Source organism: Varanus komodoensis, unplaced genomic scaffold, assembly GCF_004798865.1.
Source record: "Varanus komodoensis strain SLA01 unplaced genomic scaffold, ASM479886v1 scaffold4, whole genome shotgun sequence".
Lineage (NCBI taxonomy): Eukaryota > Metazoa > Chordata > Lepidosauria > Squamata > Varanidae > Varanus > Varanus komodoensis.
Genome location: NW_025335941.1, coordinates 60744882 through 60769334, shown reverse-complemented (window position 1 = coordinate 60769334; position 24453 = coordinate 60744882). Strand labels below are relative to the sequence as shown.

At 47.9% G+C, this 24453-nt stretch overlaps 1 protein-coding gene across 7 annotated transcripts in view; it reads right to left on the bottom strand.

The window, feature by feature from the left end:
* DLG2 (discs large MAGUK scaffold protein 2) overlaps positions 1 to 24453 on the bottom strand; it is a 959957-nt gene that overhangs the window by 177244 nt on the left and 758260 nt on the right. For all 7 annotated transcript variants that reach the window (XM_044442340.1, XM_044442334.1, XM_044442335.1 and 4 more), the window contains 2 exons: positions 21007 to 21163; positions 1250 to 1352 (listed from right to left, as the gene is read on the bottom strand). In XM_044442340.1, coding sequence (XP_044298275.1) covers positions 1250 to 1352; positions 21007 to 21163 — 260 coding nt within the window. The remainder of the gene's footprint in view (positions 1 to 1249; positions 1353 to 21006; positions 21164 to 24453) is intronic.

Below are 24453 nucleotides of genomic sequence, written 5' to 3'. Positions count from 1 at the left end.
CAATTTGCAATTGCAGCTTACCAGGATCATTGGAAATAGTATCCTACCCTTCCCCCAGAACTGCTTTTGGGGAGCTCTCAGTCCATGAAGCAATCCTGTGTTCTGTTCACCTGTTCTTCCCTCAGCCCCTCGAATAATCTAGAACAGTGGTGGCGAACCTATGGCACATGTGCCGCAATGGGCACACAGAGCCCTCTCTGTCGGCACGCGAGCCAAGTCACCCAAGCATCACCCCAGCAGCCGAGCATCGGATAATAGTGCACATAGGGGTCATGCGCATGCTTGGAAAGGAGTAGTGGGACCAGGCAATGACGTCATGAGCTGTGAGTCATTAGCCGCAACTCATCTGAGCTTTTGCATGGCTGGTCAGTGCACTGCCAAGGATGAATGGATGGGTGTGTGTGTGTGTGTGTGTGTGTGTGTATTTGCTTGGACTGGCTGTGAGTTGTTTTTTTCTAAACTGAAACCTCAGTATTCAGGTTTCATTGCAGTGTTGGCACTTGACGATAAATACGTGGGTTTGGGTTGCAGTTTGGGCACTCAGTCTCTGAAAGGTTCGCCATCACTGGTCTAGGATTTGTCCATGTTCTCCTGAAATCACTGCAAAGCCTCCAAAAACACATTCTAACTGAAAGACACAGTGTTACGCTGATGGGTCTAGAACATGTTTGTCCTTGTGTATGATCCCTCATTCCTCAAATCATTCCCCAAATTGGATGGTGGTCAGACATTGGAGTTGTGTTTTGTTCGCTGGTTTGGTGCCAACTACATCTCCATTTCTCAGCAATGAGACAGGACTGTTTCCCTTTGGGACTGTAGATTCATAGCATGATACCATCACGGAGGAACTCTGGGGGACAACCCAGAGTCTACTCAACAGAATAAGCAAAATGGCTCCCAGATGCAGCAGGGATGGCTTGCCACATTTTGACATATTTATTCCCATCTAATGAGAAGACCAGTGATGTGAAGTGAGACCATCACATCCAGAATCTATTTCTCTGGATTCTGGGGAGCCATTAACCACCTTGTCCTCATTAAGAATGAGGCTCTGTTCATTTCTTCACCATCTGGTGAAGCTGGTGAGATACAGAATAGATCCAAATTGTGTCCCAGCCATTCCTGAACTACACACCTGCTTAGACAACCACACCTGAGAGATGCATTAATACAGAGACTGCCTGTTCTGTCTCTGTATGAGTCACAGGTCACCAGGAGGGTTTGCACTGGATTAACTTGGCCTACCTACCTTCTGGCTGGTATTGTGCTATGATTGTCACAGTCTGGCCTGCTCCTTTGAGGGCAGCAGCTGCTTGCTCATGGGTAGCACCACGAAGATCTATTCCATTCACCTGCAAGAGAAAAGAAACAACGGAAACAACATCAGCACATCTCACTGTCCCAGTTCGGTGTCAGGCATACTCTTCTTTTAGGCATTTCTTTCATTTTTTTCGTAAGACTGAAGGAAATAAGGAAATAAAGCATGTTACTCCCAAGCAGCTGTTGGGATCAAGTAGCCTTACAATTAGAGCTTTGCAAAGCATTTTAGCCTTGCAAAGAGATCCTTTAATCCGATGCCCAGCCCAAGTGCAAGAATCTGCATGTGGAGTGCTCTGGTAGAATAGGTGTACTGAAACTCATTCCGCCCTAACACTAAATCCAAGTTTAGGACTGTAATTCAGGGGTGGGTGTGGCTGAAGCCAGAGCAGGTGTGATTAAAATACCAAAATAGCACTAGCACATTTTCCCTTAAAGTTCTTACTTCTGGTAGCTAAGCCTGAGGAGAGCAGTTCAGCTTTTTAGACTACTGAGATGCCACGTGGGCCATATTTGGCCTGCAGACCAGAGGTTCTACACTCTTTTTGTAGAACATTGAGCTCACCTCCTTCTGGAGTGGCTTGTCCCACTGTCTTTGGGATAGCTTTGACCGGTAGGAAGGTTCTTCTAATGCAGGGGTGAGCATCTGGTGGACACGCTGCTGTTTTGGCCTACAACCCCTGACAACCAATGATGGTGAATGACCAAAATATCGGGAATGCTCACTCTGTTAAGGTTTAGCTGAAATTTGCTTCCATGCAATTTCCATCTATTGGTTCCAATCCTGCCCCTTGAAGCCACAAAGAGCATGGCTCTGTCTTCTATGTGATATTTGAAGATGGTTGATCACATTTCCCTTTAATCATCTCTTCTTCAAGCTAAACACACCAAGCTCTTTCAATCATTTCTCACAGGACTTGGTTTCCAAATTCTGCTGCACCTCATTGCTTCCTCTGGGCATGTTTTAGTTTGCCAAATATCCTTCCTGAAATGTGACACTCAGAATACAGGCCTAGTTCCCACCGAAGCATGAAGAGCAGGTTGCTTACCTGTAACTGATGTTCTTCGAGTGGCCATCTGTGCAGTCGCACATATGGGTTCTGCGCCTGCGTAGTGCCTTTGGCCGGAAGATTAGCAGCTAACGGTTTTTGGCGGGAACTCCGCTCCCCCTCCCCCCTCGCATTATATAAGGAGCAGAGTGTCCGCCATTTTCCAATGAAAGACCAACATTTGTTCTTATAATAAGGTTTGTCAGTATGACAAGATAGCCAAATTCAGTAGTGGTACGACACATAGCAAAGAGATCATAGTATCGAAAGAACTAGTCGGACCACCCATGACACCAAGCGGGGTTGGAGGGTGGGTTGTGTGACTGCACAGATGGCCACTCGAAGAACATCAGTTACAGGTAAGCAACCTGCTCTTCTTCGTCGTGGCCTCTGTGCATCACACATATAGGTAGAATAACAAGGTTACCCCAAATGGAGGAGGGGAGGTGTCATCAACGAAGGACAGAAGAAAGGACAGCTCTGCCAAAAAAGCAATCCTGCCTGGCACGGACATTGAGTCTATAATGTCTGGCGAAGGTACATGGGGTAGCCCAAATGGCCGCCCTGCACACATGTTCTATCGGGACCCCTGATGCAAAGGCCGAAGAAGCAGCAACAGCTCTTGTAGAATGACCTCGTGGAGTAGATGGCAAGTCCAACTTAGCTAACTGATAAGACAGGACAATTGTATTTACTATCCATTTCGAAAGATGTTGTGAAGTGACTGGACAGCCTCGGTCATGTTCCGAATATTTCACAAAAAGTCTATTGGAATGCTGAACAGACTCAGTCCTGGACCTATAAAAAGCTAAGCAACGACGAACGTCCAGCATATGTAGAGATCGCTCTATCGGATTCGAAGGGGTTGGAAAGAATGCCAGTAAAACAATCTCCTGTTGCATGTGAAACGAAGTAGCGACTTTCGGAAGGAAAGACGGATCCAGCCAAAGAACCACTTTTTCCTTATCAAAATTTAGAAAAGGGGGGGGGGTCTACCTGAAGGGCGCAGAGTTCAGAGGATCTACGGGCTAAAGTCACTGCAACAAGGAAGGCAGTCTTTCATGAAGCAAGGCGTAGATCGATCGTCGCCATGGGTTTGGAAGGTGATCGAGTCAGCGCTTGTAAAACCACCAAAAGACTCGAGGTGGGCATTAGAGGTCTTATAGTTGGATGCAGATTACTCAATCCTCTCAAAAATCTTTTAATCAGAGGTTGAGCAAAAATGGAGAGACCATGTATAGTTCCCCAGTAATGTGAAATCGCTGCTGTATAAACTTTTATGGACGAAGGTTTGAGTCCAGACTGATGCAATTCAAAGAGAAACTGAAGTATCTGTGAAACAGAAGCCGAGGGGGCCGGAAACGAGTGTAAATTGGCAAAGTTAGAGAATCTCTGCCATTTTGCCACGTGCGACTTCCTAGTAGATGGTCATAGCGCAGATTCGAGAATATACTGTAGGTCTGGGTGTAGACTCTGCTGAGCAGGAATGGCCGGGACGGTTGGTGGCGTCGATACCGGTGCATCACAGCTGGTCATCGTATCCTCCATGCAGTCAGTTTCAGCGACAGCAAGTCTGGGTGGTGGATCGTGCCCTCCCTCTGGGTAACGAGATAAGGAAGAAGAGGGAGTTGGAGAAATTCTTCTTGGGAGACGTGAAGGAGAGTTGAGAACCATGGCTGGCGTGGCCACCAGGGGGTGATCAGTAGCCCTGTGGCCCCCTTGTGAATGATCTTTGCCAACACTCTCATGTTGAGTGGGATCGGAGGGAAAGCATAAAAAGTCATATTTGTCCAGGGGATCATGAAAGCATCTCCGAGCGAGTCCTGACCCATCCCCGCTCTGGAACAATAGGTCGTGCATGCCCTGTTCTGCTGTGTGGCAAACAGGTCGATGTCTGGCTGGCCCCATCGGTGAAACAGCATGTCGCGAACCCGATGGTCTAGCTCCCATTCGTGTGACCGCGACATATGTCTGCTCAAGAGATCCACGTCTGCATTTTCCGTGCCCGCAAAATCAACTGCTAGAAGAGTGATACCTCTCGGTGTGCACCAGTCCCAAATCTGCATGGCCAGGCAGGCTAGTTTCCGGGATCGGGTTCCCCCTTGTTTGTTCAAATAAAAGACCGTCGCCATGTTGTCTGAGGTCACCTGGACGACCTGGTGTAGAAGCACATCCTCGAATGATTGCAGAGCTTTGAAAACGGCAAGAAGTTCCAGAAAATTGATATGGTTCCTGCCATCCCGGTGACTCCATATCCCCTGGGTACATAGATCGGAGCAAATTGCTCCCCATCCCAGCAGGGACGCATTGGTGCCAAGGGTTACTGTAGGGTACCGGGGTCGAAACGGAACGCCTACAGTCAGATTGGCTGGGTCTATCCACCATAACAGGGACTGAAGAATGGAAGCCGGGAGTCGAATCCGTTTGGTAGGTGGATCTGTCTGTGGTCGAAACATTCCGTTGAAGAACAGCTGAAGGGGACGTAGCCTGAGTTTGGCATGCGGAACCACAGCGATGGAAGCAGACATGTGTCCCAACAGGCTCTGAACAGACCAGGCGGGGATGGTTCTTGCTTGTCGAATCCGAGCGATGCACTGAGCAATCGCATGCCATCTGTCCCGAGGAAGGAAGGCTCTTGCCAATGTCGAATCCAGCCGGGCTCCGATAAAGTTGATCACCCGTGTAGGGAGAAGGGAAGATTTCTGTTGATTAATACAGAATCCACTTGCACTGCCACTTGCATAGCTTCCTTAACAAGTACCTGGAGTGATGCCAGTCATCAGACCTCGCATCCGAGGAACGGCTCCTACGGCTTCTCGGAGGGGAGATGGCGATCTCAGTACCCATCGGGATCGGAGGCATCAGGGCTGGTGATCGAGCTCTAGGTGGAGAGTCTCGTATTTCCCCATCAGAGATGGAACCACGCCTTGAATCCAGAATGGGTTTGGCTGTCGGTCGGCGCGGTGGGCCTGGTGGGGTAACCCTCATAGCCGCCTGCATGGTCGGGACCGAGGGGGTCGGTTCTGAAGCAGGGATCGGACTCAAGGAAGAGGCTGAGCCTGACTGGCTATGTTTTGCCTGCTCGGGGTTCTTCGGCTTCTTAACCGGCTTGCCCGTCTTATCTTTCTTGGCCTTCTTATGCACAGGATATTTATCTGAGTCGCTGTGCTTTCTTTTTTCCTTTTGTTTCCTCAGCAGGGAAACAGACTGGTCGGCCATGGTATGAGCGCCTTCTTCAGAAGGGCGTGAGGGCGGAGCAATGGAGGAAGAGGCCGGGCGTTGCGGCAGGTCAGCCCAAGTTGGACGGCCTTCGGGTGGGGCCACAACAGTGGAAGGCTTAGCCACCAGCCGGTCCGACTGGAGGAGAGCCTGGTCCCACAAGAGTTTGCGGAGGCGGTTCTCCCTGTTCTTCCTCGCCTGTTTAGAGAAGGCCAAACAATGGCCGCACTTATCGGTTCTATGCCCTTCCCCCAAACAAAGGAGGCACAGATCATGCAGGTCCGCGGCGGGCATTTTGGAGCCACATTTTCCGCACTTGCGGAACGTGGCCCATTGCGCCATCGTAGAAAGAAGAAAAAAGGAGATAGTAAAGCGGGAAAGTAATATTTTTGTTTTTGTTTTTTTTTTATAGGAACGATAAAGAGGAAAAAATGGTGCAAAGTTAAGAAGAAATATAAGTGAAGTACTAACAACAAGAACAAGGGATACAAACTTGGCAGGAAAAAGGAGAGATTTTCGAACGAGCAAGAAGGTAAGTAATAATCTTAGCGAGAGCGAAGCAGCACGAGGCACAACGAACGGCGGTCGCAAAGACTGGAAAACGGCGGGCACTCCGCTCCATATATAATGCTGGGGGGGAGGGGGAGCGGAGTTCCTGCCAAAAACCGTTAGCTGTTAATCTTCTGGCCAAAGGCACTGCGCAGGCGCAGAACCCATATGTGTGATGCACAGAGGCCACAACGAAGAAACCTATTTCTGGGTTGTACATTTCAGACTGCAGATGTATGTGTGGGGAAATATTTATGATCAAAGTTTTTCAGCCTACTCATCTCCCTGACATTTGGTTTGTTTACATGCAGGTAATCTTTGTGTCTAGAGCTGCTTTCAATCATATGAAGTGGCACAGCCCATTCAAAGGGGCAACATCTCAGCAAGAAGGAGGTCAGATTCCATGTAACTATAATGGAACTGCAGAATACGTCTCTTCCATCTTATTCTCAGAAAACAAAAAATGAGGTAGTCAGAGCGAAATGTTGGTTACTGGGCAACAAATTGAGAAAACCATTTGCCAAGTTGGCCATAAATCTTAGCTTCTCTTTGCACAGAATTTGGATGAAGAATTCCCATGCATTTATTTTCGTAACAAGTATAAACAAGAAGCTTATGCAAGAACTGCAGGCTTTTATACTGAGACGCATCGCTGCCTCCTCATTCTTCCATAGCTATGCCCTGTTTGCCAGCCTTGGGAAGCCGGAGCTCACACGTGTCTTCTCCGCTTTTTGTTTTACATCGCTCCCTTCAGGGCTACGGTTCCTGCACATTTATTATCGCATTATGCAACTGTCTGTACCAATTAGGCTCAAGAAGTTAGTAGCAGCAGCAACAGAAATATAATATGTAGCTAACCTCTCTCTGGCTGTCTCTCTCTGTCTCTCAATATATAGATAGATGGTATTTGCATAAAATACACTCTTATGGATACTTTTGGCAATAAAACGCCCATTTTAATTGATTGGGAGGGTCCTTTGTTTGTTTATTTGAGATCCCTTCCAATGCTTTTCTAGAAAACCCCCAGGATCTGAGTTTGGTACATCTCCAAGGGAAAGCAGCGCCAATAATGGGAAACAATATGACTTTCTGCATATCCCAGCCCTCCCCAACATTAGTTCTCCAGACGTTGTTGGAATACAATTCCCACCATCCATCCTTCTGGGAGTTGCAGCTGGGATCATCTGCATGCAAGCAGCTTGACCAACCGTGACTGGCTAGCATGACCATGGTCTCAGGATCCCTGAGTGGCTGGATCTGTGTCATGGAAGACAAAAAGAGTCTGTCCCCAAATGGCCCTGGATTATTAACCAGATCATGGCAAATGCTTGTGAAGATGCACAGAACATGTGAAAACGCAGAAGCCGGGTAGTAGGTAACAGTCTTTCTGCTTCCCTCGAAAGCAGGCTAGGCTGGCTTTTTGGCAAGCCAACCTGACCCAAGCCTGTGGAGCTCAGATACCACTAAGCCTAAGTAGATCCCTGCTTATGAGGATATTTAGAAAGGGTTCTTCCTGGCAGAAGTGTGGCTTGGACCGCAGCATGAGCTCAGTTTGCATTTTCCTTGGTGTCAATAGAAAAGACAACAAAAGGAACCTAGGCAGGCAGCACCAGAGGGAAGGACTGCCTAAAACATGGCTTTCTGCACCATTCCATGCTCAAACAGCATTCCAGCTGAACAGTAGAAAGACACAGGGAAAGTACAGGAACAACACTTCTTTTTCCTTGCAGGTGAAAAAGCAGCTTGGAGAGCTGTGAAAATATAGTAAGGTGGGGGAAGTTTCTGCTTTTCTGTCCATCACCCACCCGGCTTATCTGTTCTTGGAAATTTACAGATATCTAAATATTGCCTTACATACACACTTTGTGAGAAAATTCCCTCAAATACATATTTTAAGGATTTTTTTTTAAATTGCAGGTGAATATGGGGATAGAATGGAACAGAAGCAGACATATTTGTTGTAAGCCGCCCCGAGGCTTCGGTGAATGGGGCGGCATAAAAATGTTGTAATAAATAATAAATAAATAAATTTTTAAGAAGTGAAAGCAACGTAGACTGAAGATTGACAGAGATGCCCATCTCTTCTGTCTTACATTTGCATTCTTTTTGAGAGACAGAAAGGGGGGAGTTGGAGTGGTTGCTTATACGTTAGTGAAATAAAGAAAAATCTAAAGAGACTCCTGCATCCTGAGCTACTACTAGTGCAGGAGATATTAGAAACCCAATCCTTAAAATATCTTGCTTTTCTTTCAAAACCTGGTCAGTCGGAACGAGCCTGAAGTAGCGACAGAGTCACGCAGCAGGAGGGAGGGTGCGTCTGCGCGATTAGGCACGGCTGAGAGGGAGGCGGCACGCGAGGCATCGAGCGAAGGGGCACGTGTGCGGGGCTGGCGTGGGAAGTGAAGTGTGCAGAGCTGTGTAGGCGGAAAAGAGCTAAACCTGTGCAGACGCCAGAGGAGGAGTGGGGGAGCCTCGAGCGGAGAGCAGAAGGGCGAGGCAGACAAAGACCAGAGCAGCATGGGCTGGTTACTGCCAAGGTCAGGGAGAACATCGTGCTGGCCCAACAATAGAGAGGGCAGACCAGGAGTGACCGTGGAGGGGTGGCCAGACGTCTGTCTGAGAAGCAGGCTGGTGTTCGGCAGCAGTAACTCAGAGGATGCCGCTGACTTTTCTAGCAGGCCTTCTGAGTGGAGGCAGACAAGGGTGAGTGATGGAAGGGAGGGTTCTCTTGCACTGGGGACTTATAGATGCCAGCTGTAGGACCACAACGTTGGGTGAAGCAGGGTGCAGACTGCAGGCTCAGGGTCCCAGTCTGGCCCTCCAGGGCTTTCCAGGCTATGCACCCTTCCCCTGGCTCGGCCGCCTTCCTTCCACTCTCCAAGCATCTGGTGGCATTCCAGATTTTGTGCATTTTCTCACGCCCTCTGTCAAAGATGGAATCGCCTCTCCTAAGACTTCGTCGCTGGCATTTTAATTTGTTCTTCTGTACCAATCCCTTTTGCCTATAAGCTCTGCCCATCATCGGTGATGGCCCCAAGAACGGAATGTGGCCGAAGGAGCTTTTGCACCCCAACTGGAAGCATTAGGAGAAACCCCCTCAACCAGGCAGGGCCATTTTACCACCTGCAACCTTCAGACAACCGCTGAGGCACCGGCCCTGCAGGGTTTCATGGCCCTTGCCACCTATCCTGGAGCTCCAGCTCGTTTGGCCAGGAGAGTGGGCAGCTCCGGTGCCCTAGAGCCATGTTAGACTACGAGAAGGCCTCTTGCGTTCATGGATCTCACTTCCATGGGAGACCCACCTGGCATCTTCCCTCACCTCATTTACAAACCACCTGAAAATGTCCCTTTCCTGAAATTACTTTGGCAAGTTGAGTTGACTTGGTTTTATGGGTTTTCCATTGTGTTATTACTGCTCCTGCCATACTAGGAATTTTAGCTTCCCAGCATCTTATTTCTAATTATTTTATTTATTTATTTAAAACTTTTATATGCCGTCACCACATGCCTCGGCATAATTGTATTCTATCTTAATTAAAGGATGTCTTAAATGGTTTTATTCACTGAATACTCAACTTTTATTTCCCCCTTTTATTATTTTTATTGCTTATTGTTTTATTGCTTGCTTTTATGTATGTTATTATGTGTTGTTTAAATGTGTTGTTAACTAAGTTTTCTTATTTGTTATTGCATCATATACTGTGAGCTGCCCGGAGAACTTAGGGTGTGGCATGCAAGTCCAATAAATAAATGAATAAAAGATGGGGTTCTGTAGGGCAGTCTAGGAAATTAAGATGATTGTCTTAATCATATGGAAGCCACAACTAGGAACCTACCTCGACTCAGCCTTGGAACTGATCACTGGGGTGGGAGTGGACCTGCATGAGGTTCAGAGTGGACCTCTTGCAGAAGATGCCATCTCCAATCCTCAGCGTCTCCAGCCTGAAGCACCATGAAGTCAGGACCCCGTGGGTGTGAGATGGGCTTCCACGGAAGGTGGCTGAGGCCCCATCGGTGCAGGTGTTCAAAGACAGGCTGGACATGCACATGGTGGGCATGTCGTGAGCGGAGCCAGGGGTCAGACTAGATGGCCCGGGAGACCCCTTCTGACTTGCTCTGTTTCTATGAAGTAGTAAAGGGGAAGAATGCCGCAGTGCACACTGGAGAGCAATCCCCAAGAAGCACGGACAATACTGGGCTAACTGGACCAGTGATCTGACTCATTACAGGGCAGCTACACGAGTTTTGATTTGTCTTACAGATGTTGGGGTGCAAGGAATAATATGGACATCTTAAGTAGCTGTGCCAAATTGACAAGGCATTCCCAAGCATCCCTGTGTCAACACTGGCTATTTCATTTCAGACATGGCAGGATGCAAACTTCTTTGGAAGACAGGAACAGCTGCCACGGTGTTCTTCTCAGAAAACTTTGTTCTTAATTTCTGGGGAATGCAATATTTTGTGGAAATTAAACAGGCTATCATCATAAAAAAGCTGCCTCCTTTACCACTCACAGGGAGCACCATAATAGTGGATGGAAGTTGTAAATATCCCGAAAACACATCCACAAACATTTACAGATGTGTCTCAGAGACTCATTTTATCCAATTTCACATAAGGGGTGTAAATAGCAGCCTGAAGTCTCTGCATGACAGGGAGGACACACACACACAGTTCACGTCAAATCCACACCGATTTCAGAAGTACCACCACTTATTGCAAACCAGCTCATCTTAAATCAGACCTGTTCTGTCCCCAGTATTGAGTGATGGGAAGTGATGGGAGCCAATTCTTCCCCAGGTCTTGCCTGAACTGGTTCGTGAGCTCCCACCGCATCAATTCTGCCCACTCCAAAGCATCAGTTTGGTCTCTCCAACCTGCCTTCCCAGCCAGCCTGCTTCCCTCTTTGCTTCCCTTGCGCAGCTGCTTTGGTAGCAAGAGGAGGAGGAGAGAGGAATGGACGGAGGTGACTCTCCTTCTGCCCAGCTCTCCTTTAAGGTGCTGGGAATGACCTATAAAGCCCTGAATGGCTTGGGTCCTGGATACCTGAAGGAGTGTCTTCTCCCCTATGTGCCTGCCCGTCCTTTGAGATCTGAGGCAGATGTCCTTCTCCGGGATCCCTCTTTGGAGGAAATCAGGAGGGTGACTAACCAGAGAAGGGCCTTTTTGGTGGTGGCACCCCAACTTTGGAACATGCTCCCCAGGAAGGTTCGCCTGGCACCACTGCTCAATTCTTTTCAGCATCGGGCAAAACCCTTTTTATTTTCCCAACATTATAACACTTAATCGACGTTATCTTTGACTTTATTATTTATGCTTGGATGTCGTGTCTTTCTGCCCACTCCAAAGCCTCATTTTGATCTCTCCATCCCGCCTTCGCAGCCAGCCTGCTTCCCTCTTTGCTTCCCTCGAATGTTTGCTCCAGGAGCAAGAAAAGAAGGAGAGAGGAATGGACCAAGGTGACTCTCCTTCTGCCCAGCTCTCCTTAAGTGCCTGAGGCTATACCAGTCCGGTGGGAGAAAGATGGTGGGGCAGACTTCGCCCCCTCCTACGTACTCCCAGTGGGGCAAAGGTGGTGTAGTGAAGGGGCCAGGCACCCACTCTTCACGGGCCTTCCAAGAGGATCCAAGGGGAAAGGAGCCGTTGGAGTGCCACAAGGTCGCAGTCCATGGTCCCCCAGGCCGGCTGTGAGAGCGGACAGACAGCAGGGTACCCGTGAGGGAGAGCCACTGCCTTGCCTGGTCCCTGACTGATGAGGCGTCTGGAGAAACGGGCTACTCTGCCAGAGGGCTTGCATAGGTCTTGCTGGCTGTCTCTGCACCAGAAGGAGCCACTCTGGAGGAGGAGCTCACCGCCTGAATGAACGGGAAGGATTGGGCAGAAGTCCGCAGTTTGGGTTCAACTCACTTTGCAGGAGCAGGGGCCTATCCTGCAGCTTGCGAGAGCGGCGCTGTCTTCTTAGCTGCGGCATGCCAACAGACATCTGTACTGTAAAGGATGGTCTAGTGTTTTGGAGCCTGGGGCGAGAAAGGAAGGGTCTGGCTCAGGACAGGTGGGTTGGGGACAGGTGGGCAGGCAGGGAGGAGGAGCTGATCCCTACAACTTCTATACAATCCTTATTCCCTCACCTGAAACTGCACCTTATGCAGCAAAAGCTGCTCTCTGGGGCATATTGGACTCCACAGTGTCTTTTCCAGGGAAAAACTATCCCCCCTAATAATTGCTGGTGATACGGGGTGGCGGAAGCATCACTGGGGCACATGATGTGGACATGCCCCTGGGGGGCCCCCTTCTGGACAGAGTCTGTTAGGCACACGACAGAAGCGTAGCTGTGTCCTAAATACAGCGGTACCTCGGCTCACAAACTCAATCCGTTCCAGGGCTCTGGTCGTGACCCAAACTGGTCGTGAGCCAAGTCAAATTTCCCCATAAGGGTCAACGTAAATAAGGTTAATCCGTTCTGCAATCATTTGTTTTACTCACAAAAATTTGAAGCAAAGTGACAAAGAACGAAAAGACTGCGGCCATCTCCCCCGCCCCCCGCAGCGATTGTGCGGGGGGGGGTGGGGGGAGAGGGCACGATCATGGGCATGCTGGGGGGTGAGGCCGGCACAGGTGCATGGGGGGAGGTGGGTGTGGGCGTACGCGGGCAGGGAACAGAGGCGCAATCGCGGCCCTCTCTCCTCCCCACCCCCAGCACGACTGCAATAGCGCCCGTGCAAGGGAGGTGGGCACACTCGCTATCATCGCCCAGTGCAGAGTTTGCGGCCTGTGGCAACATTTTTATGAAATTCCTGTTCGCGACCCTATTTGGCCGTGAACTGAGGAATTGTGAGCCGGGGCACCGCTGTATGCTGTTCTTGTTTGCAGATGTCCATGTACCGCTGACTACAGTTCTGAATACAGAATTCCCACACGGATGGACGGTACAAGCCTTTGCGGCAGCCAAAAGCCTCCTGCTCCAGGGACGGAAAGACAAATGATCTTCCTCCACCGTGCAGTGGACCAAGGATCTTGCAGCACTGGCATCTTACGAGAGTTTGAATAACAGAACTTTGTTATTTGAAGAATAACAGAGCTCTGAATAACAGAAACTTCGAATATTTCTGCGTGAGTGTGTGTGTCTGTGTGCAATTAGTAATGTGTATTTCAGATTGTGACTGTCTTGTGTTTTGTTTAAAAGAACCTAAGCCAAAGAACAACCAAAAATGGTATACAGCGTACGTAGCTCTTATTTCAGGTGTGCATCATTTCATTTCATTATTTTTATATCACCATTACCCAAAGCAGTTTGGGGGTTTACAAAAGTACCAAACAAACAACATAATAAAAATGTTATAACCTCCTTCCCACCAAATAAACAAACATACCTGGACCTGATAAAAGAATTCTTAATTGTTTGGGGACTGAGACTAGGGATGACAAACTTGGGTGACATCTGTGCTAAGCTGTGACAGGGCCCCTGCTTCATGCAAATATTCCAGGTTCAGTCCCCGGAACCTCCAAGATCCCTTTTTGGATCCCTGGACTGCTGCCGCCAGTCAGTGTAGACAATATTGGGCTACGTGGACTAGCTCATTAGAAGGCAGCTCCCCCTTCCTCTGGGTGGAGAGAGTGAATCCAGCCCTTCTGCGTGTCTATGAACTGGTTCCAAGTAATTATGTTTTGTGGCAGAGGCAGGATGGAAGTTCTGCTCCAGAGTGTGCATCCCAATGTATAAAGGCTGACATGGAGGTTAAACAAGAAACAAACTGGAAAGATGACGTCGAGGGGGTCCCTTGTTCTTTAGCCTTTCTTACCAACTTTTCATGGATCACAAAAAACAAATCTGCCTTCTCGTCCCTCTGAAAAGTTATGAATTAATTTGTTTGTGAAAAGACTGACCTTCTTGCTCACGTACAGTGCATTCTTAAGGCCTGAAGTCCCACACTCTTATCTAGGGGTGAAACTGTTTCTGTTGCTGTCATGTTTTGTAGGAGTAGCTTTGAATGTGGATGTGTCTCTGGGGACAGGCATTAAACATGCAAGATTATGCAAGTTTAGATAGGCCTACAACTCCCAGCATGCCCTTCACCAGGATAGGGTTGCACCCTAAGGGGGTAAACTCCAAACCAGGAAGCCCTTGTTCACATCCTACCTTTGCTACAAATTTAGCAGTGTGGTCCCAGACAAGCTACCATTCTAGGCTCCCAACTGCCCTACAATGAAAACGTACTCCCAACACAGCCATAGGAGAAGAGTCCCTGTCCTTGCAGGAGGCTGCCCACCGCATCTCTGCATGTTACTGCTCTTGAATTCTTTTTGCAGAGGCACAATCAGACCAATGCGTGTCTTATTTGGATCATCAGCACCAGCAAGGAGAGGCTGTGACTCACCCTGAAAGGACATATGCTTTGCAGGCAGAACTCTTCAGGTTGGATCCTAGACATCTCCAGATAATTTCAGAAAAAAATATCTATGAATCCCTGGATAGCCATTGCACAAGGTCAGCGTGAACCAAATTGAGGCACCTGTCAGAGGCAGGGGAACTGGTTGGGAAGGCTGAATGCGCAGGCTTTGGGAACTGGCCAGTGGAGAACTTAAGAGTGAACTTTCCCCCTGAATAATTAACCCTGCCATTTCTACTTCCATGGCCATGAATACTATCCCTTGGATCTTTCTGGATCAGGAAGCTTAAAATTTCTTTCTCAACAAAACCAGCCACTTTTCTATTTTTCTTTCTTTCCTTCAATTCCTAAGCTCTTACATGGTCCAAACATAGCATGCTACAGTTTGAAATGGTATGGTGTGCTCTGCAGAAGACAATCATGCCAGGGAAAATCCAAGGATGAGGACCAACTACGAACTGCAGTGATTCCATCAAGGAATCCAGCCACAGCCTTGAGCTCATCCGAGCTGAGCAGGGCTGCTGGAGACAAGACATCTTGCTGGCTTTCATTCACGGGTTGCCATTAGTTGGAAAAGTCCCATAAGTGGACAGTGTGATTAAGTTTATTGCCCTCCCCCAACCTTGTGCCTTCCAGAAACATTCGGACAGCAAACCCCGGATTTCCCCGTCAGTGGCCCTGCTGGATGGGAATCCTGAGAGTTGTCCACCAGGCTCGGGAAGGCTTCCCTAGAACATAATGTACCAGCCATACAAGTATCTTCAATCAGAGACGCTCTGGTTACTGGATGGGTGATGCTGAATATCACTCGCCTCTCCACTCAGCCAAATGGGTTGTTTCTCACAACCGGCAAACTGACACTAATCCTGTGCTGCCACCTGGTGGTGATTTACAAAATATATCAAGTGAAAAGAAATGTAGCTTAATTATGCTCTGCAAGTTGGTTAGTGAGCGAAAGCTGTGTTCTTGTCATAGCTTCCCTAGTGATGTTGTATGAGCTCCATCTGTGTCTCTGGGATCGACAATTGTCTTTTGCTCTGTCGTCGGCTTATTGGTCAAATCAAGTTGATTTTACTAGAATTTCAATGCGCATGCGCTAATTTGCAACAGTGCTAAGTGGTATCAAGGCACAGACATGCACCTTTGCACTAATGCACACTAGTGCTAATCCTGCCCCAAAGGTAAAGCAAAAGCAAAAGTGCTCCACGAGTTCAAGAGATCACAAGGCTGATCTGCTATGGAAGCTGCATCAGCTATGCAATTCATACACAGCAGAGCTCAGATGCATCTTTGGCAGCCCCCGTTTTCCCAAACGCATTCCTGTTTATGCCGTAAAGATGCCATTAATGTCCGGAGCATGAGGAGGCAGACAGGTGGCATATCACTCTGTGCTATCAGTGGAAACTGTCTGGCTGAATACCACAGTCTGGAACTGGTTGCACACCCACAGGTGGCAAGAGTCAGCTTCCTGAGCTTTCTTCAAGCTTAAATTTGTGTTGTGCAAACCTGCCAAATGTAATCGCCCATCATATTCTTTGGCGCTGCCCTTGGTGCTGAAAGATGATTCCAGCTCAGGGTTAGCAAAGTGTGGATGTTAATTAGAGTCTTGATAGATCCAGAACGCAGCCCAGGCTGTGCTCCTAAAAGCCAGGGAGAAAGAGATTGCTCTGTACCTCCCCTGATGGCGTTTGACATTACTAGTCCACATGGATCTGTGCATGTGTGTGTGTGTATAGAAGCAGGCACTGTTCTACTTCCCACTCCAGCGCAGCTTGGAACAACCCTGGGCATGGCTGTCAATGATCAAAGCACAACGGGGCTAGGACCGAGCGGCTGCTGCTAGCATTGAGTCTCTTGGTAGCCCAGGAGCAGAATGCTCGCTCCTTGAGAGATGGCAAACTGGCAGTTCCATGGCTGTGGCATCCCTCTGCGATTTGCTTGCGATTTGCTTATTTGCCTAAGTGCCCCAACTGTGGACTGAGCTCCCCAGGGAGGTCCTCCTGGTGCCGACTTTATGTTCTTTTTGGCACCAGGTGAAAATCTTTTTATTCGCCCAACATTTTAGGGTTTAAATAAATTTAATCTGGTTTTATTATATTCTCAGTCACATTTTGTTATTGTACTTTTATTGTTGTGTATTTATTGCTTATTTATATTGTAAACTGTCCTAGGACAATTGGATTATTCTGTAAGACGGGATAAAAATATTCCAGATAAATAAATAGCCTTTGGCTTGCATGTGACCTTCAGTCAATTTCTGTATGGTCAGAGGACTTCCTTCCTTGTTTCCCAGCTGATTCGCCTCCTTGTATCTGCCCTCTAAATTTCTGGTAGTGGATGGACAGAGAAATGCACGAGGCTCATGGCCCAGAAACATGTAGAGATCAGTGGATCGAGGCCTCTCCACCTTTCTCCCACTCTTAAGAACTTTGCTAAGCAAGCTCAAATTTGCTAAAATCCAGCCTCATTTGCTAAAATCCAGCTACAGGTGGCCATGCTACAGAAAATTGCTTAACGATCAATGTCTCTGGAAGAAGCTTGCGCAGCTTAATCTGAACTTTGGTTGGGATGGATATGGACAAATGCATTTATTATTGTTATTTGTGCCTGCTTAACTCAAATTGTGCTTCTTTCCAAAATTGCTGCAGGAAACACACGGAGCCTAATTGGATGATTGCTGCTATTCCGTTTGACTGATGAAACACTAAACCAAATTTTGCATGCCAGGACGATGCCAAACACTGTATTTGTCTCCTGCGTACAACATGACTCCTGAAATAAAGTAAACTACCAGATATGATCATACAAACCCAAGACCAAGTGCTTCAAGACTGGATGTGGCATTTGCTTCACTTGATATGAACCTCAGGATCATATCTGGTCAACTGATATTTTAAAAGATACTTCTCTGCAATGTCATAATTTTATGTTGGTTATTTGCCTATTGGCTGCAGGTACCCAGGATGAAATCGTAGTGTAGAACACAGTAAATGGACAGAAACATGGACTTATCAATATGCTGATCTACAACACAACTATTTAAGGCAGGGATGGACAGTACGTGGCCCAAGACTATACGTGATCTCCTGGCTTGTTTTGTGGTCCTGACATTTGTTACCAAATTTTAGTGGTGTGCCGGTGGAGGCAGCAATGAAGATGGATGTTTCTTTTTAAAAGCACACGCCTTGTTTTCAAACAAAATTGCACCTCTGGGATACTTGTAGTAGTTGTGTAGTGTCAGGGGGGTGTAAGTGGTTAAAAGGGTGGGACTGGGACGCGGGCAACCTGGGTTCTGGTCCCCACTCAGCCATGAAGCCAGCTAGACTTTGGGCCAGTCACAGTCTTTTACTCCATCCTACCTCACAGGTTGTTGCCGCGGGGATGAGATTGTGAGCAGAAGGAAGAGAATGATGTAAACTGCTTCAAAGAAAAGAAAAGAAAAATGTAGTATGTCAAATAAATAAATAACAGTGAAATGGTGATTTAAAATGTATGCCCTGCCTTAAAAGGGACATTTCTGCTTGTGTATGTTTGTGTGCACACACGAGTGCTGTGGGGGTTTGCTTGTTTGCTACTGCTGGACTGTGAGGTTTCGGTGGTATATTAAGATGGCGGCAGGAAGTGCTGGGGCCCCTGGTGGGCTCTGGAGGGGTGGCATGGGCTGCTCTCGCCCTGAGTGGAGACAACTCCCATCCCCTCCGTGCAAGCTTATATCGATGAGGAATGCTGTTCCTGAGCAGCCCAAACCCTCTCTAGCCTGCCTAGCACAACTGCATGCTGAGGAGGCCTCAGGACATTCCCAGCCCCAAGTCAGGATCACTGGGGTCTCCAGAGCTCAAGGGGGGGGGTTCCTCACCCTCTGAAGCCAGGCAGCTGGGAGGGGTGGCCTAGCAAACTCCCTTCATCATTTAAGGCGCTTTCTGCTAATCTTTCAAACTTTTCTTCTGCTGTTGAACCTGCAGCTACCTTGTCATTATGGCTGACTGACAAACAAAGGAGCTCAAACATAGGAAGGCTGCGCTGGCCACTCAAGCGTGGGTAAGAAAGAGAAGGGTGTTGGTGGTCAAGGAGCTCTCCGTGGTCCTGGCCACTTCTGGTCCAGCCTGGACCCTTAATAGCCTTTGCTAGCGCATCCCTTCCAGCTGCTCCATGAGCCCCTGTGGATGCAGAGGCAGGGGGGAAGCCCATGTGGCCCAGCGCGATGGGACTTATACGCTGCTTCCTGGAAACACAAGCGCAAGCAGGTGAGCAGGAAACAGGAAGCCACACGCACAGGGACTATGTCTATGGAGCAGAGACTGCAACTGCGGTTCTGCCAGGCGGGGCGCTGCAGCGTGATGAGGCTCCCGTCCCACCACGCAGGCTCCTGGCTGAATCGCATCTTTTGTATGCATCCATTATACGTTGTGCTGCAAACTGCCCAGAAAACTTTGGCTACTGGATAGCGCAGAAATGTGATAAAGGGAGGGAGGGGAGAAAAAGAATCATATTCCTCCTCAACTTGGTGCATTCCAGATATTTTGGATTACAAGTCCTAGCAGCCCCAGCCAGCTTGACCAATGGTCAAAGATGATGGGAGTTGTAGCTGGGGGTTGGATGAACCCCTTCCGAATCCACCCCTCTGGCATCTCTGGACTTCTTCTTGTGCCTGGCCCAGACTTGCAAAGCCAACTGAGCGAAGGGGAAGCCCACAAATGCTTGTGGAGCCCTTGTTGTGCCACTGGCAACCCTCCCCATCAGGTGTGGCCCCCAGAGAGCAGCTGCATGGCACAGAAGGGGGGCGCTGCAAGGGGCCACCCCAGGCACCCTTCCGGGCGGGCACCCTTCTTCCCTGCCCAGGGCAGCTGGCTTGGTTCCCACTGAGGGCCCTGGGAATGCACACTGGGAACCCTCCAACGCAGGCCAGAATCCAGGCAGCTGCACCCAGGGAATGCCATGGATCCCCACTCCCAGACGGAGTCCCTGCACATCCCTAGTGACACCCGCAAATCTGGAGGGCGCCACGTTTGCCAAGCCTGGCAAGAAAAATGCCTGCCTGTGCCTTGAAGGGTAGAGTAGGCAGAGGAAGGGGACCGACATCCCAAGGAGTCTGGTGTGCAGGGGTCCCAACCCTCTCATGAGAGTTCCTGACAGAGAGGACTATCCCACTACCCCCTAATGGTCTGGATTGACCCTTACATTTCTCACACAATTCCCTTTCTTTCCAAGTTACTAGTGAATGGGAGCACAAAATAAATAGCACATCTCGTTTGACCTTTTTGTGGGATGCACTTGGGAGCATCGAGTGCAGGAAGGTGAAATCTAACTTTGACAGTTCCAGCTAGTGAGCATGAAACCAGCTCCTGGGCCTTGCCTTGCCTTGCCTTGCCTCCCTTCCATTCCCACATCAGAGGGAGATATGAAAATGGCAAAACTGGCTTTGGAGACAAAGATCACCCAGGAAATGTGCTCTTGTAACTGTGAGGATTCTTAAACACAGAAGCATCTGTTCTTAATTCCACGCTATCAGTGTCCAAATGCTGAGCAATTCTGTTAATATCACAGGTATGAAATGCACTAAATGTGGCCGGAGGTTGAGAATCCCTTTTATAAGCCCTTGCAAATTTGAAAATGGCTTGCGGAGCGGCTGTCCAAGTCAGTACAAACACAGAGACAGCAAACCAGAGTGTAGCCTATCTGAAAGCAGGTCTGCCTGCCAAAATCATCGTACACAGTAGATGGCAGACTTGGTCTTTACTTGCCCGAGTGTGGCATGACGCCCACTGCAGAAAGCCACGGCACAGATGCTGCCTTCCGTCCAAATGGGTACCGTTCCCAATTCTAATGCCCTTCTCCCACCAAGTAGGTCTGGGTGCTTTTCAGTGTGGAAAACCAGGACCCACCTCCCCACCCACTTCATGGAGAAGTAAGCCAGGGATTAAGCATCAGGCCGGACTGAATAGGATCAGAGAAGAGTCTCTGTGACTCTCCAATAGTTTTGACTTGCCTGAAGGGCAGGATTACAAGAGGTCTCTCTGGGCAAGTCCCATGGAGACATCCTCTGTTTTCAGAACAATCCCTGTCTGTTGGAATGGGTGGTCCATGACTCCTGAAACTTCCCACTTCTGTGACCCAAGGAGGCAGTTTCGGTAATTCAGCCCATTGAAGTAACAGGCATTGACACTGATTAATAAAGACTGTCTTTCAGGAAATCCCATGAGGGGGTTGCTGACACTCCCGCTACCCCCTAATTATTTGCTTTGACACTTACAGCCCTTCCTCCATCTCACTCAAGGCAGCTAACCATGGCCCATTTGAGGTCACAATCTGGACAACTACAACATAAAATTCCTCTTGGGTCGTATGAGCTTGACGGGTGACCAAAACTGAAAGCCAGCAATGAAGAACCCAGAAAAGACAAGTCAAGGTTGTGACACTGCTGTAAGATTATCTAAAGAAGGAACAAAAGATTGTGATACGTGGGTGGGTGTGTAAGAATTACTTACAGATAAAATTTGATCTCCTCTCTGCAGCTCCCCACTGAGGTCAGCTGGTCCACCCGCTAGGATGAAGGAGACAAAAATGCCTTCACCATCTTCTCCTCCTACGATGTTGAAACCAAGCCCTGTCGAGCCCTTGTGCAGAACAACTTTTCGAGGTTCTCTGTCGAGACAAAAGAATGCAGCTTACCCCTCTAAGCACCCTGGATGGAACATATCCTGTTAAGCTGTTCTTTATATTTTGTTTCATAACAGTATCATTTTGACCAATGGGACACTTGCTTTTTTCGTTGACACGCTCAAGATTATCTGAATACTATTACACCTACTATTTGAATATTAAATATTTTCCTGATAATTCCATCACGTTGAAATTGAGGGGACCTTCTTTAAAAAGTACAAAGTCGCTGCAGTGCTTTCTCCTCTTATGTAGGGTACATGAGCATTGGGTGAGCAAGCAGAAAGCAGAGTCTATGCACGCTCATTCACACTTCTCTTCCCCTTCTCCCTCTGTTGTTCTCCTCCATCCTTCTCTCTGTTCCTCTGTCTTTCCATTTTTGGAAAGAGAGGGAGGAGAGAAATGCACAAATGAAAATGTCTATTTTATTTATCTTGGTTTGTATATACTGCCCTGTTCCCATAGGCTCTGGGGGGGGGGGGGGTTACAGGAGATTAAAACCAACAATAATTAAAATGTTTACTACAAACAAGCATATTTAATAAAAACTAATCTGGGCATTAACTGGGAAGGCCTGTCAGGAGAGATATGGCTTTAACTCCCTCTTGAAGGAAGCAGGCTGGAACATCTGATGCATCTCTTGAGGCAGCCCAGGCCATAATTTAGGAGCAACCATGTCCTCTGGGTAGTTGACATTAACCTTACAGAAGCAAACTTTTGAAGATTACCCACAGAAGACCCTAGTGAGCGAGACAGACTATATGGGCAAAAGCACTCCTGAAAGAATTTTTAGTTTAATTTCTGGCAGGCCTTCTGTGAGGAGGTTCACCATGAAGTAAGGAAACGCTTCCCTCCACACCACCCTCCTATATCCCCAACATAGCTATCAGGATTTTTTTAAAATATCCCCATTTTAAAGCCTAAATGCTGTGCAGGGGCTGCGTTTCAGGTGGTGCTTTGCCCCTCTGCATGGAAGACAGACTTGGAAAGCCCCCATGAAACACCACAGAGGCTTTTGAAGAACCAAATTGGTGCAGGGCAGCAGCAGGGCACGAGAGATGCGGCCATGGCTAGGTGTGGAGAGCCCAGGGAGCGGCTCTTGCCCATGGGCCAGAGGTGTGCCCTCCTTGCTACAAAGCCAGCCTTTGATCCATTGGCCATATGGATTGAGGCCTTGATATTTTAAGTGGCGCAGATGAGCCAAGTTTCAAAGGGTCAACATGCTGGAACTTTTTGACCAGTAGGGACTACGCCATAAGCATAGGAAACGCCTGCACCCATGTGTGCCTTCCTGGCCTCTGAGATCTATGGTGGGAGCCCTCCTGTGCGAGCCATTCCTTCAGGAGGTGAGCAGGATGGCCGCGAGGAGCAGGGCCTTTTCTGCAGCTGCCCCCCACACCTGGAATGTGCTCCCCAAGGAGATCCGCCTGGTGCCTTCCTTACTTTCTTTTTGGCACCAGGCAAAGACCTTCCTTTTAAAAAAACATTGAAATAACTAATTGCCATAGACCTTTGTTTTGAATGTTTCACTGTATTTTATCATTGTTTTTTAATGTGTAATATGTTACGGTTTTTATTATGCTTTATTGTGTTTTTATCTTGTGTTGTGAGCCACCCAGAGGTGCTGTGGCACAGCTGGGTGGCATAGAAATGTTTTAAATAAACAAATAAGCTCAGAATCCCCCCTTTCCTGGGATAAAGACTTCAGCGAATGGGGCGGCATAAAATGTTTTAATAAATAAAGAAAGAAATAAAATAAAATAGATGCTCTTATTGCCCCCTGCTGTGATACCGAGTATGTTGGAGTGACTTCTGCTTGAATGGGCAATGGAAACCCACCAGCTTTACAGAAGACCTGCTCCTGGATTGGATCAAAACTGTGGGTGTGGATTGACATGAATTCAATCCACATGAATTTCTGCCTGTCCTGGGGGACCACCAGGACGAACACCTATACTACACTTCTGCTGATTTCAGCAGAGCAGATGGTATGTGAGAAGCACTCCATCATCTGCTCCATACATGGAATCAAATGAGGTTGGAATGCCTCCTTGCAAAGGTTTCTGAACAGAATATGGATGGTTGCACAGATGGAGAAATTGACTAATTGGATTAGAGTGTATAGAGGAGAAATAAAACAAGATAAGTTTTTGCAAAGATGGCATTCACTTTCTGTTATAGGGACTCAAACAATACAGAAGACCAAATGGGAAACTGGATGGAAAGCTGGTCAGCTTAAGCTTTGGAAGCTATTGTGTGTATAAAAGGATGTGAGGGGGTGCCATGCGGAGGTGGGTCATGACCTTTTCCCCCTGTGGTGGAGGGCAGGACACGTTCCAGTGGAGCAAAGCTCAGGGAACCGAGATTTAGGGTGGATGCCAGGAAGCACTTCCTGACAGTCAGGACCCCGAGGGTGTGGAATGGGCTTCCATGGGAGCTGGTTGAGGCCCCATCGGTGAGGGTGTTCAAGGATAGGCTGGACATGCACATGGTGGGCATGCCATGAGCAAAGCTAGCTGGAGCCAGGGGTCGGACTAGATGGCCCGGGAGGCCCCTTCTGACTTGCTATGCTTCTATGAATATTGGACTGTATTATAATGTAAACAATTTAAACTTGTGATTTTGTAGGATTGTCAATAAAGTAAAATAAATTAAAAAAAAATGAGGTTGGAATGAAGAGGTTGAATCCTAACAGTTGAATGGGCAAGATCAATTCAGTCATCAAGTAAAGAAAGCAAGTTTAATATTACTGCACTATGCTAAATGAAGAGGAAGGACATGGCTCTTTCAAGCAGAAAACGGGCATATCTGTTAGGCATTTCTGTTACCCTTGTTCTCCCTACTATGCTAATGTTCATGTGGAACTGTTATGTAAAGTAAAACTTTTAAAAAAGAATCCCTAACCAACTACTCGAAGTGGTAATGATCAACTCTTGATACCTTGACACTGTAATACTCAATTCTGCTTCGTATGCAGACATTTCTCTGAACAGAACTGGTTGCTTAAAGCACATTTCTCTATACCTTCAGTAGGTGGAGCTGATAGTTTAGCTACTGAACAGACAACCTCCCAAATGGTGGATTCTTGCCTTTCTGCAGTTAAAAATTTTTATGCCTTTCTCATTTCATTTTACTCTGTTTTTATTCATCACCAGATTGAAGGTATTCTAGAGGAATGAAGGACTGAGCTGAGTCTCTTTGGAAGCATTTTATAGCATCTGATGTTGTGCAGATAATGCTTTTTGGAGTGGCATGTGGGGAAACAAGACTAACAG